The 13,754-nt window shown below is 42.7% G+C and overlaps 1 protein-coding gene across 2 annotated transcripts in view; it reads left to right on the top strand.

The window, feature by feature from the left end:
* EVA1A (eva-1 homolog A, regulator of programmed cell death) overlaps positions 1-13,754 on the top strand; it is a 203,903-nt gene that overhangs the window by 55,945 nt on the left and 134,204 nt on the right. For both annotated transcript variants that reach the window (XM_061372313.1, XM_061372315.1), the window contains exon 3: positions 10,438-10,561. In XM_061372313.1, coding sequence (XP_061228297.1) covers positions 10,438-10,561 — 124 coding nt within the window. The remainder of the gene's footprint in view (positions 1-10,437; positions 10,562-13,754) is intronic.

The raw sequence follows: 13,754 nt of genomic DNA, 5'->3' as shown, positions 1-13,754 counted from the left end.
ATCCCTTGCTTTAGTCACTTGTTTTTGTTTGAAATGAAATGCAGACCACTTGTGAGAGCATGTCTAAGACATTAAGGCAGTGACCCCAGACTACACATTTCTGTTAGTCTAACACTGCAGTGTCAGATTCAGTGGGAGATTTCCAAATATACAAAGAATTTGGACATTCATACAGGGATTTTAGTTTCAATGTGGCTGGTCTCTTGTTAACTTTTTGATCAAGTCACATGAATGTGACCCGGAGAATTACAGACCAGTCAGTCTCACCTCTGTGCCTGGCAAAATCTTGGAGCAGATTCCCCTGGAAGGCATGCTAAGGCACATGAAAAACAACAAGGTGCTTGGTGACAGCCAGCATGGCTTCACTAAGGGGAAATCCTGTCTGACAAATTGGTGGCCTTCTATGATGGGGCTACAGAACTGATGGACAGCGGTAGAGCAGTTGATGTCATCTACTTGGACTTGTGCAAAGTGTTCAACACTGTCCCACACAACATCCTTGTCTCTAAATTGGAGAGACATCAATTTGATGAATGGACCACTCAGTGGATAAAGAACTGGCTGGATGGCCGCACACAAAAACTTGTGGTCAATGGCTCAATGTCCAGCTGGAGACCAGTAACAAGTGGTGTCCCTCGGGTTTCGGTGTTGGGACCGGTCTTGTTTAACACCTTTGTCGCTGACATGGACAGTGGGATTGAGTGCGCCCTCAGCAAGTTTGCCGATGACACCAAGCTGTGTGGTTCGGTTGATACGCTGGAGGGAAGGAATGCCATCCAGAGGGACCTTGACATGCTTGTGAGGTGGGCTGATGCCAACCTTATGAATTTTAACCATGCCAAGTGCAAGGTCCTAGAGCTGGGTCGGAGCAATCCCAGGCACAACTACAGGTTCAGAGCAGCCCTGCAGAGAAGGACTTGGGGGTGCTGGTTGATGAGAAATGAACATGAGCCGGCTTCAGTGTGAGCTCGCAGCCCAGAAAGCCAACTGTATCCTGGGCTGCATCAAAAGGAGTGTGACCAGCAGGTCAAAGGAGGTGATCCTGCCCCTCTACTCTGCTCTTGCGAGACCTCACTTGGAATATTGTGTGCAGTTCTGGTGTTCTCAACATAAAAAGTGCATGGAACTGAAGGGGCACGAGGATGATGAGGAGACTGGAGCACCTCCTGTATGAAGACAGGCTGAGAAAGTTGGGGCTGTTCAGGCTGGAGAAGAGAAGGCTGTGTGGAGACCTCGTAGCAGCCTTCCAGTATCTGAAGGGGGCCTATAGGGATGCTGGGGAGGGACTCTTCATTAGGGACTGTAGTGATAGGAGAAGGGGTAACGGGTTAAAACTTAAACAGGAGAAGTTTAGGTTGGATATAAGGAGGAAACTCTTTCCTGTTAGGGTGGTGAGGCACTGGAATGGGTTGCCCAGGTAGGTTGTGAATGCTCCATCCCTGGCAGTGTTCAAGACCAGGTTGGATGAAGCCTTGGGTGAGATGGTTTAATGTGAGGTGTCCCTGCCCATGGCAGGGGGGTTGGAACTAGGTGATCTAAAGGTCCTTTCCAACCCTAACTATTCTATGATTCTATGAATATGGAGAGATGAGAACAACAAAATAAAGTTGTCTTGAAAGCCAGACATTATTTTCTTTTTAAACAGGTCCCCTTGCTCCCCTCACTCCACTCAGTTTAACAAAGGAGCCCAGAGTTAGCCCAAGTCATATAAGATAAATGTCAGGAAGGAATGAGAATTGAAGCATCTTTGAGATATTTTGAAAATGGAAGCGTAGAAAATTCCTACTCATCCTTTTATAGCAGAAGCTAATTTGGGGCACTAGTGTTGTTAATTAGTGCTCTGGTCTAGTATTGGCTCGTTTTTACTTTCTTTGTGGAGTTCTGTAGAGATTATTTCTGGCTGTGAAGTAATGGAGAGCAATGTCCTTGTCCCAGCCAGGAGGTATGGCTGGGGAGAGAGAAGAGGAACATCTGGAGCTTTGGTTGCTGTGGTAAAAGGGACCCATAGAGTGCACTGTCCTGCTTGGCAGAAGTCTGTGAGGAGGAGCCTCATGGTGGAACTATCTCTTATCTTGTTTTCAGGTCAGGAAGAGCAAATGCCAGGACCAAAATCTATTAATTTTTTACCCCAAAAAGTAAATCCTTGAGTATTAAGGGTCATTTAGGTGTATTGAAGTCATGCCACTGAAAATGGTTGGCAGTACGTAAGAGGGTGTTTATCCACACTGAATAATTTCTACAGAGAAATGAGTTGTATTCCCACTAGAAAGTCTCTGTCTGCTCTTGGTACTGAAGAGCAGAACCATATCAGCATGGTCCTGTGTGTGTTGGTGTCTTTGTGATGACCTGTAACTCCCACATACCTTTGTCTCTTTGGAGAAATAGTGCAGGTGCAGTTGGTCTGAGCTTGAAACATAACAGTTTCAAGAACTTGGAGATTTTTGTTAGGTGTGTGCATTTTGTTTTGCAGTGGAACTTTGCTCTATCTCACGTGTCACCCAAATAGGGTTGGTCAAGCTTGGTCAAGTCTATTTTTAATCCACCCAATGTCTGATTTTTACTGTAAGAGTGTGGAGAATAAGCTAACTTACATTGCTGCGCAGCAGAGGGTAACACAGGAACACCTGAAGACACCTTTTACTTCAAGGGTATCTGCTGGGGACCATTGTCATCTGCTTTACTCTTTCCTTTGTGCCATGGTTCTCTCACCTGCCACACTACTGAATACTTTTGCACTTCCATGAAAAATATAAGGAAAGAGGGAATAAGGAAGCATCTGGGGAAATAAGGAAACTGATAAACTGATACATCAGCAGTGTATGTTTATTCAGATGAACACATAAATGCCGGCACAGAGGACAAAAGAGAACAAGGAGTGTCAAGAATACTGCATTGCCTAATGATAAGTGCCTCCTGATAAGTGAATCCGTTTATTAAGAAACCTAGCCACTTCTAGCTGAGCTTAGAATGCCCAGCCTGTGCGTGTGAAAATACATGGAGGCATGTTTATCTGAGGGAAGCTGATCAGCTGAAGAGGACTTTGGGAGTAGCTTTCTTACAAAACTTTCCACAGCTGTTCATTCCTGGATCAGTATTCCTGATGTCACCTGTTTTCAGCAACAAACTACTCAAGGTCTATGTGGAATAAAGTTTAATGGTCGGTCTAAAATTATAGCTTATTACAAGAAAACTAGATTACAGTGGAATACCTGCAATATTCTCATTTTGGTAAATCGACAGAAAAGTAAAATCACAGCTTGTTTGGAAGAAAAACAGAAAGTTCTGGAGCAAAGCTTAGTTAGAAAGAGAATAAAAAGCCCTGGAAAGGCAGTTATCCATTGGTTTCTGCTCCCAGATATTTATCAAAAACATTGTCGGATAATTTCTGTCTTCATGTGTACATGCACAAAAATGAGCAGGAAGCTGCACTTCAGGGTGCAATGTTTTACTATGTGACTTGTGTCCCCAAAAGGAGTGGTGCTTAGGAAGGTGCTGTGGAGCTAGTCATGCCTGTCCTTAAAAAGGTTAGTTTGGAGAGGGAGCATAGGCATTGCCTGTGGCCTGGGTTTCTTTCAACACTCTCCAGGACAACCAGTCCTTGGTGACAAGAATCACTAGCACTGATGATGTAGTATTTCCTTTTGTTCTTTAAGTGAGATACAGGACACCTTTGCTGCCACCATCTCCCACTGTCACTCTAGCAGCGTGTAAGGCATCAGTACAAAAGGGAGCAGATTCCTTGCATGCTAACCACAGGATTCTCTGAGCCCCTCTTCTCCCATTTTTGTTTGCACCTACCAGGAAGGTTTCTGAGACAGAAAGCAAAGCAAAGGAGAGCTGACCTCTTTGGTGATGGAAGTATGAGGTAAACTGTCCATTAGCTGTGTGACTCTCAAAGCATGGGCCAGTTGTTTATCACAAAATGAGGGAGCTGCAAGGTGTGTGTGTGTTTGTTACCATTTCTGAAAAGGGTTTTGTTTTCCCCAGGGATTCTGGATTAGCAGTATGGCAGAATAAAATAAAAAGTAGAAGAAAATAATCCAACTGCTCTAGCTTTCTTTGTGGGGCAAGGACAGTGGCTTCTGCCATGCCTAGTCAGAGGATGTTTCACGGTCCCACTGACAGAACAACCCTAAGTGACCTCAACAGGAATTAGAAAGGGTCCTTTCTTTTGCCTCTGAATGTCTATAAGATGGTAATGGTCAAGAGGAAAGAGGGAGGAAGTTGGTAGAAAGGAAGAGTAATTGTCATCAGTACCACTGGGAGAACACAGTCATATTTCATATTAGATCTCCACAGCTTAGAGACACTTTGAACAAGTAGTTTCAGTCTCAGAAACGTCAGTGAATTAAAGAGAATTTTGGACAACTCTTTGTCAGATTATATTAATTACTTTGCAGAGGATGGCGCACTGTGAGCTTGAGGTCCAGAAGAGAAGTTACTGCGGTGCTGAAGTTGCTCTTAAAAATCACAGAACCCGTGCAGCTTCATTCATGAATTTTGCCGAGGCTGAAATATTACTCTCTGTCAAGCGGCTCCCTCAGCTAATTATTGCAAGTAGAAGAACTGCTTGATGCAGAGGTCATGATAATCTCTAAATTGCCATGTCTGAAGTCTTTGGCTTGACTGAAATAGATCATCAGAGCAGTGTGATCGTGTACTGCAGAAGAGACACTGGAGGCAGAGGTGGCCTGTCTCCCTGATTAGACAGGACTGCTCCCTGGAGTGTAAGCCTCCTAATGCTTTGTTTACTCTAAATTTAAACTTTGCATGTCATGGGGCTTCCATCATTGCCACTAAGACCATGCTTGACAGTATAATGATTTGCTCTCAATGATTTTTTTCCACTTTGTCTTTAAGCTTTCCCTTTCCTTAATCTGATGACTTTTGGTTATGCATCCTTTTGTATTTCTTCAGTTTAGACTTCCTCTTCCTTTGAAGCCTACCCTGCATACAGATTAAATTTCCCACTGTTAGCAAATGTAGGTAATGTTAATTATTGATATTTGTAATGCAGCTTTTATCGGGTCCTTCTACTTGCTAAGCATGTTCCTGCTCTTTGTGAATCACTGTCTATGAGCTCTTTCAAGGCTCTGCCAGAGGAGCTCTGGTGAATCTTGCTGTTGTGTTTTAACATTCCATGCTACTGCTGCCTGCCCTACTGTTCTGCTGGTGTTTACTATTCCCATAGCAGAACTGGTGAAAGGGAACCTGTGCCCAGTTTTCAGCTCTTTATTTCACAGTGTAGTGTGTTAATGTGAGTCACCAAATGTGTGAGCATAGTTCCCTCCTGCTAAGTCTGCTATGCGTGTTGCAAGGTCCATGGGAGTGTGATAAGAGATAGCGAGTAGAGTGCTAAAACCTGCCATAGATCAGCTGTCAGGATTCGGATCCTTTGATCACTTCTTGCAATGCACAGATTGAATGTGGTAATTTGGACAAAGATGGATTACCTTCTAGTGAAGCAGGCTGGGAAGGTTACTTGATGAAGCCATAGGTGGGCAACCTGTATCTCATCAACATGGATGTTACTTCCTCATGTAGTCTGTTCTTCCATGTTGCTGATTCGTGGGAGATCTTGCTCCATGGACTTCTGTAATTTGTGTGAATGAATAGAGAGGAACATGCAACTTTCAGATAATCAGAAAAAACAGCTGTAAATAAATTTCCAACTTGAAATTACTAAGTTTGCTGTATGTTTTAAAGTAATACCAACATTTGGGGTATGTAAAAGAATATCAAAACTCATATGAAATGCAACATGAGGGGAGATGAAACTAGGTGATCTTAAGGTCCTTTCCAACCCAAACCATTCTACAATTCTATGAAGCCATTAGGAATGGTCTGTGCTGCATGGCTTTGTAGGGAGAATTCATGCTGCCTTGTTTTATTGTAATTACTTCTTCCCATTGCAAAACTCATGGAATTGCACAAAATATAAGTGTTGATGTAGCTCCACCATAATGGCTATACCTGAACTGAATTTGACTTAAAAACGCTTAATCATATTTTAAAAAATTACTGGTATCTTCTTGTGTCAAATTCTTGGTACAAATCTCTGCCCATCTTAATTCTCTGAGTTATTCTCCTCAGCAACATACAATTTCGGCAATTATTTAGTGGGGTTCCTTTGTGTAATTTCATGCCTGACTGACATGCCCTGCAGTTATCTTTATATTCCTTTGATGATGGAGGCTGTACAGAGAGCAGCCCTGTGGCGAAATCCCAGTTCCCATTGAGTTCCCCTTTGCTTCTCTAGGTCCAAAGTTTCACCCTAAGTGTGTTGAACCTATAAAGTACTACAAGGGACTAAGAACTGAGATAAATTTAATCGCCTTGGGCGTTAAGCTTAGTTGTGGTTTATTTTAAGAGTGCAGTGGAAGTGCTTCTCAAAGAGTGATTTGAAGAGATGGAATAAAAATGAGTGCACCCTTGGGAATGGCTGAGGACAACCTTCTTGCAAAGATCACATCCAGTTCCAGATTTAAAAGGTTGTTATCTAATGAGCACAAGCAATTGCTTAGCTAATGATCACAACAAAATAAGCACGAAAAATGTGTTTCATCTGCAATGACCACTAGAAAGACATGGTTTTGAGCTTGAGGTTGCCCTTGCTTTAAGAGCTGGGTTACCGCAGTGAGATTAATCCAGGGCATAAATCACAGGGTTAGATTAGTGTTTGTTTTACTTGAATTCACATTTCTTCTCTTATCTCCGCTAAATCTTGCAGCTTCTTGGCTCAGTCATGAACCAGAGAACGGAATGGGTTTGAACAGTCACAGCTTCCCTCCTGAGCACTGGCAGTCAGCCCTGAGGCTTGATTTACCACTGGAACACAATTATAAAACATTGCAATGCAATTAATGCGTTTTCCCTCTCTGTTCATGCCAGACAGGAATTCTTCCTCCACCTTCTTCAGTTGGAGTGATTGTTGTAATACAATCTAATCCAATGCAACTCTATTTTGCTTTAGTCAGGAGTCTACCAGGTGGCAATGACATAAACAGCTAACTATATAGCCCAGTGAGGGATGATTCTGTGTGTCTACTATTATTTCTGTGCAAGTTCAGATTGCCTGTGGGCCTCTTTTTGTTTGGTTTTGTGGTTGTGTTTTCCCACCTTTACAGCTGACAGTGACAGCCAGAAAAACAAGGCAAATGCAGAAAAAATTGCCTAATTTTTTCCAGCTACTAAGCAAAAGCTGCATGAGCTCAGGACATTCCCTCACTACCGAGTAAACTCACAGCCTTCCTTGTGTCATTCCAGCTGATCATCTGCAAATACTTCAGAAATGACATGTAACAACTGCCAGAGCTCTAATACTGTCTAGAAGTATGTTTTTTGAGAATAAGACCAGAAAGCAAAGATCTTGGTTTGTAAGGGCCCCTGTAACACCAGATGCACTGGACCTGCAGAAGAAGTGTATCTGTAGTGGGTCATTTTGTCATGCCTGTGCTGTAGAGTTGCTGTGTTGCACAGTATTTAAGAAGATGCTGGTACGTAGCACATACTGATGAAATCAGTGCAGAGGAAGATCTCTGTGTATGTAAGGATAGGTAAAAATTGTATGTGCAAGTTTTTAAGTTATTAAAGGTAGTATAACATCTTTATTTTTTATTTTTAAACAAGAAAATGGCACAATCAATCATTGTTAATTTTCTTTGCATTTTTTTTCCTGGTGTATTTCACCAATGAGCATTGAACTTTTTTATTTTTCATTTATTTTATTTTATTCTTTGTGGATCTATTTCATTATGTCTAAGACTTTGCTCAACAGTCTGCAGGATATCTCAGACCTTAATGATTTCCCCTTTCAGGGGGAGACACGTTAGAATTATGGGAATAAAAAGGAAATACTGATTTCTTTCTGTCGTGAAGTGACTTCTTAGAGTTAGGCTGTTATCAAATTAAGTTGAAACCGCAGCTAAACACTAAAACCAATTGGTAAATGGCATATTCAGTCTCAAGAATGCTTACCTTTTTCTATGGTCTAACAGTGGCATAGAGGACTTTTGCTCCTTAATTTAAGTACAAGCTTTTCCCTAGGGTTCTGTGTTACTTTTCATATGCAGGAAGTAAACTCAGGAGGTTTTACTTATGTGAATACATGAAGTGAGCAAGAGCTGCCAAAAGTTAGAGGAGAAATAGCAAGATGAAATAGCAATATGTGGAGGCTGTCCATGATTATTATTCTCTGAGGCTGGAAAATAATTGCCTTTGCTCCTGGTGCTGAGCCTAAAGACAGATGAACAAGTGCTGTTTCAGGGATCGAAGCTGAGGTTTTCAAAGAGGTTTCTTGTTGGCCTAATCAGTCTCTGCTGAAACCCAGGGTGGTTTTCCCACTGATTTTAATAGCACCTATTACACAATGGTGAAGGCTTTTGAAAATCCCTATCTGCTATGAACAGATTTCTTGACCAGAAACCTGAGTCTTCTGCCTTTGAGGGCAAAAAGCTTCCTTTGCAGGAAAGAAAACATTCGGGGTGCTGTTTCTTTCCCTTTGCTCCATATTCTTAGCACTGCTTGTGTGTAAACACAACCATGGCTTTCCAGTACCTGCAAATCCTTTCAGTTCTGCAGTGATTTGGAGAGGATTTCTCTCCATATGTGGAGCACTCAAGACTTGTTCTAGTTGCCCTTTGCCTTTTGAGATCAAAAGAGGTATCTGCGTAGAGGCCTCACATTCCTTTTCAACTCATTGGATTTTGCGTTAAATTAAATTTCACATGCTGAGTGAGCAGTCAACCCTTATGAGCCTAAAGGAAAGAATATGTTGTTTCTATGCATTTTAAAGTGACGGTCAAGTTGCGGCTAACACTCCCATGCACCTCCTTCAGTGTTCACCTTTCAGCCTTTCCACCCTGAGCCCTGTATTTTGAAATGAGATGCCTGCATTTTATTACCTTTGTAAGTGGAAAAGGACAGCATATGTTCTCTACTTGCTAGAAAAGGCCTGAATTGTCTTGGTTTGAACTTTAAAATAAAGGTCAGAGTTGAGGCAGGCACAAAAGGTGAAAGCTTTAGGAAGTTATGTGCAACCACAAATGAGGCAGTTTCAAATTGCACTTGAAACTGGAACAGCTGTTGTTCCTGTTTGGGGAGTGACAGTCAGAGTTATAATGCTAAAGATTACATGCATTATATTCAGGGAGAACTCAAAAAGAGAGAATAGTCACTGAGGCAGAGCAAAAATTAGTCTGGTGGTGCGTGGCAGAGAAGGAACAGCATTTATGTTAATGGCACAGGGATAAGATTGTGGGAAAGCCCAGATATCTAGGTGGGTGTAGGAAAGGAGAAGACAAAAGAGATCAGGGGAGTCTAGGGGAATTTCTGAGAAAGGATTTTCCAGTGCCTCCTTGGATGTGAAAATTAATTGTTTTGGGACTGGAATTCGCAGCTCTGTATTGCAGGGATTTAACGAGGCTGGTGGATTACCTCGCTCTGTGGTCTCAAAGTGCTCTGACAGGTTCATGTGTGTCAGGCAAACATTATTGTAATTTTAGGGCTTTAGGGGCTCTACAGGAGTATGTAAATACTGCCTAAGCCATCCAGCTGAATTTAGAACTTAATTACTGCCCCACTTAATAATATTTTCTCCCCCCACTACTGCTTTAGAGGATTATGGGGTTAAAAGAAATCATTAATCTTCCTTACTGAAGCTATTTTCTAGCATGAGACAGAATGCCTTGCCCCTGTGGATTCTGAGATGGAGTTTTTATGAGTATTGTGAATGGAGAAATGGAGACCGAACGCTAGAGGAAAAGCAGTACAGAAAAGGTAATAGGACCTAAAACAGTGGTGGTGGGAGAACCCTCCAACTCAGAGGCCCCTGCTGAGTTTAGCTAAAAGGAGCATGATAGTCATGAGGGAAGAGGAGTGAGCCCTATTAAAAACTGAGTTGGCTGTATAACAGTGTTCTCACCAGAACTACTAATTATTGGAATACCAGCAATTGCCAAAGATTTTATGCAACTGAGGCAAGACATCTCTTGAAAGCTGTGCTTGAAATTGTGCATCTTCAGAGAAATCTAAATCAGAACTGTGGTGGTGGAATTCAGGTCTTTGCTTTTAACTGTCAGTGCTGATCCATGTCCTTAAAGCTGCTTTTCCTGGGACTGTACTGGCTTGTACTGCAATTAAATTGCATGCAAACGTTTCAAGATCCCTGAGACCCTCCCAGTGCAAATCCCTCCTTTTGTTTGCATGAAAGGGAAAGAAATCCTGCTACTTTAAACAGTTCAAAGTTTAGTCCTTTGCTAGTCCACAGCTCCTGTGGTACCCACTGCACTGAGCACCATCACCTGCCTTGTGCTGGGGCCAGTTGGAAAGCAAGGATGATCTTGCTGTTCTCCTGCTTCTCTCTGTTTGATGATCCCTTTGGTGGAGATACTGAAATGCTGTTGTTTCTCTGTTTCTTGTGTGCATCCCTGGCTGCAGAAGATGCTGGATGAGTGTCAGGACAGGCGGAGCTGCCAGTTTCTCGTCAATAGCCGGCTGTTTGGTGCAGACCCATGCCCTGGAACTGGCAAGTACCTCATCGTGTGGTACAAGTGCAGGCCAAGTAAGTATCTTGCTATCAAATCTGTTTGCTCTGGTGAGACCAAAACATTTTTGTACTTTTGTCAGAGAGGCCTCCTAGGACCTTTTGTTCCCTCCCTCCTTTATTTTAGGTGCAACGTAATCCCCTGGGTGCGCAGTGTTTCCCCTCTCCCCCTTGCTTGCAGCCTTGCTGGGATGCTGCTGCTCCAGCTCCTTCCTCCTTGCCAGCCACCCAAGTTGCAGATTGTTTTTGCAGGTGCCAGCAAAAGCTTTTGCCAGCACTGAGCTCAGACTACTGGCAGTGGGTGGGCTGCTCCCACTCCCATCTGCAGCCACTCTCCTGTCCTAGCAGGCTAGTGGGAGCTGTCTGCTCTCCACCTGCCCCTCCAGAGGGACAGGGAGCTCAGACCTTGGTGCCTAAGGCAGGCACTGAAGATGGTGATGCAACGGAAGCTCACCTGCCCATGCCATGCCATAATCCACCTTTTAATTGCTCCCAAATCAGGCTGGGAAACATTAACTGGTGTTTTGTGTGATCTCATTAGCTGTGTTTAAATTAAATGGAGCTGGTGCCTGGATACTGGAAATGTAATCATGCAGAGAAGTGAGCCTGGTGTGGCTTTGACCCTGGAGGCCCAACACCCTCTTAGCCAATTCCTGGCCCCACAGGGGAGTTAGCACAGCCTGGGCATCATTCTCCACCAGTGTTCTGGAAGCAGACCCATTAGTTTTCATGATGGACAAACTGTGCTGACTGATTTCAGACACAGAGCAGGACCCAACTCTGAATTAAGTAGTCTGAACACAGCATTTCAGATTGGCCTAATCTCAAGCCTTGTAGACAGCATAAGGAACAAGGTTCCAGCACCACATCAGCAAACTTTTTGGGGAAGAAGTAAAAAAAAAGTTTGCACGGGGAAGAAAAACATATCTGATTTCAGAAAAGGCTTGAAACAAAGGCAGAAATATTCAGACTGTCAACAGCACAGAAGAAGACTTTTTGCCCCAGCACGCAGAGGCCTGTGCTAATGAAGTGAAGGGATCTGGCAAGATCTGTGAGGAATTCAAATGAAAAGTAGGTAATGAAGCACCTGCATTTGTTGTGGGGTTTTTGTGAGCGATTGTAACATCCCCTGTTGGGTGAGAAATGCATCTCTCAGAGAGGGGTGATTAGCAGGGTGTTCTGACAAGTCCTCCTGAACCTCCAGGTATTGTATCAAAGCTTGCTCAAAAAATCTGGCTGTTGAGGCCTCTGCTGAACCTCTGAAGGTACAGAGATCCCATCTGTGCATAAATATTTATGGTTTGGCATTCTTTGCTAATTACAGATATGCTAGAAAAGGATTTAGTGTGTGTGCTGGGTAGGTGATTTTCCTGCAAGAGAGCAGGGGAAGCTGTTTGAAAGCATTTCCCCAAGACAGTTTTTCAGGCAGCCCCAATTTTGGAGAGTGAAACAGGGTAACCAGACACAAATTACTGTTTCTTAGTTGCAGGGCAAACTTCTAATCAGAACCCACTGGATTAATAACAAGCTTTGAAATATACAAGGATTAGCTTTGCACAGAGTTACCAGGACATGCTCAACCTTTCCTTGATTTAAAATGTGAATTTTAAGTCTCACAAACAGAATCTAGTACTTGTGTGAGTTCGGTAAGCCTTTCAATCTTTGTTTTAATGAAGGGACTGAAGAAGGATGGATCCATAGAATGCAAAATACAGGACCATGAGAACTTTTTGTGGGCTTTTGTGGTTATTGAGTATTTGAGTATTGTTTGTGACCTGTAAACGACTGTAAGTTTAAGAGCTCATCCCAAACGATGTGGTCCTATGAAGTGGTGACCTGCTCCAGGAAGTCTGAGCATGCGCAATTGTAACTTGAAGAGCACCAGAGAGTCCTTTCAAGAGCTCACTGCCTGATAGATGGTTCAATCCATACCTTAATGAAAAGACAAATGCAGTTTTTTGGGTTCTGTTCTGGAATTTGTCCTTCTTAACAGTAGTCATAAGTACTTTAATAAGAAGCTATTTAAGATCTGAATTATGCTCTACACACATCTGTTTATTTCCTTTGCTTATTGAGGAAGCCTGAGGTGCCCATGTTACTGAGTTAGATACCTTTGGTTAGGTACCTACCTAGGTATGAATATGAGTTTCCCAGTATACAAGTATGGGAGGCATTTTGGGAACTGGCCTCCAGAGTTTGGACAAGACATCTTTAACATAAAATAAAGCCCAAGTCCTCCCACTCCACTTTGAGTTGTGCTGGAGCCTCAGACGTCCCCTGAATAGAGGTAGATATGTAAAAAGGAAGACTTACTTGAAAGAAAGCAAAACTAAAGTTAGTGGCATTTACTTGTACCTTTGCTGAAGAATAACTAGATGGTGCAGTCATCCCCTCCAGCCACTGTCACTGCAGTTATGCCTCTCTAACATTACGTTGTGTTTGAAATCTAGTGGTTCCGATGCTTGCTGCCTGTATTGGGTTCACTCAAAAGGCAAGGTGCTATTTTGGTTTCTCATGGGCAGAATTTTAAGGAGATGGAGAACAGCAAATCATGCTGAAACTGAAAGCTCTAGATTTTTCAAATGGTGGGTGTGCAGGGAGCAGAGCAATTGGAGGGATCTCTACTGCACTAATTGCGCTGAGAGTGCTTTTGCTGGAAGCAGGGAATACTTGTGCAGAGGTGTGGCTCACCTCATCTAGAAATTCAGAGACATAGTCAGAGGAGTACATGCTTAACTAGAAGCAGTGAGAAATTCAATAGCCTGTGTGCTTTTTTTGGGAAGTCTTGTGCTAATCATGGTCCTGTCTGATCTGATGGATGGATCTGGGGTCTAATGGACACTCATCTTGCATGTACAGGATTCAGATATGTCCATGGGACTGCTTTTAAGTGTCAGGTATTTGGCAGTCCTGAGTATTCTCTGTGTCTGTAAAAAAATAAATACATTATATGTGTGTGTGTGCTTTAAATTTTATGGTATAGGATGTTTAAAGAGATCAGAAATAATCAATAAAATGCTCTATTCTGTCTCAGTTTGGGGCAAGTGAGATTTATTGCTGCTATGTGATTTGAGGGCTAAGACTCATCAAAGTATATAGAGGCTTAGATTTTATTTGATTTTCCCATAGCATGTGGGCCTTATTTTCTATTATGTACCAACCTTTCGGAAGATGTTAAAAAGCGCAGTTCATGTCTCAGTAAAGCACAACC

Source organism: Neopsephotus bourkii, unplaced genomic scaffold (assembly GCF_033783945.1).
Source record: "Neopsephotus bourkii isolate Nb327-2 ecotype Australia unplaced genomic scaffold, CSIRO-AGI_Nbou_v1 NB_1600, whole genome shotgun sequence".
Lineage (NCBI taxonomy): Eukaryota > Metazoa > Chordata > Aves > Psittaciformes > Psittacidae > Neopsephotus > Neopsephotus bourkii.
Note: the sequence above shows the minus strand (reverse complement) of the source record. Positions and strands in the feature narration are given on the sequence as shown.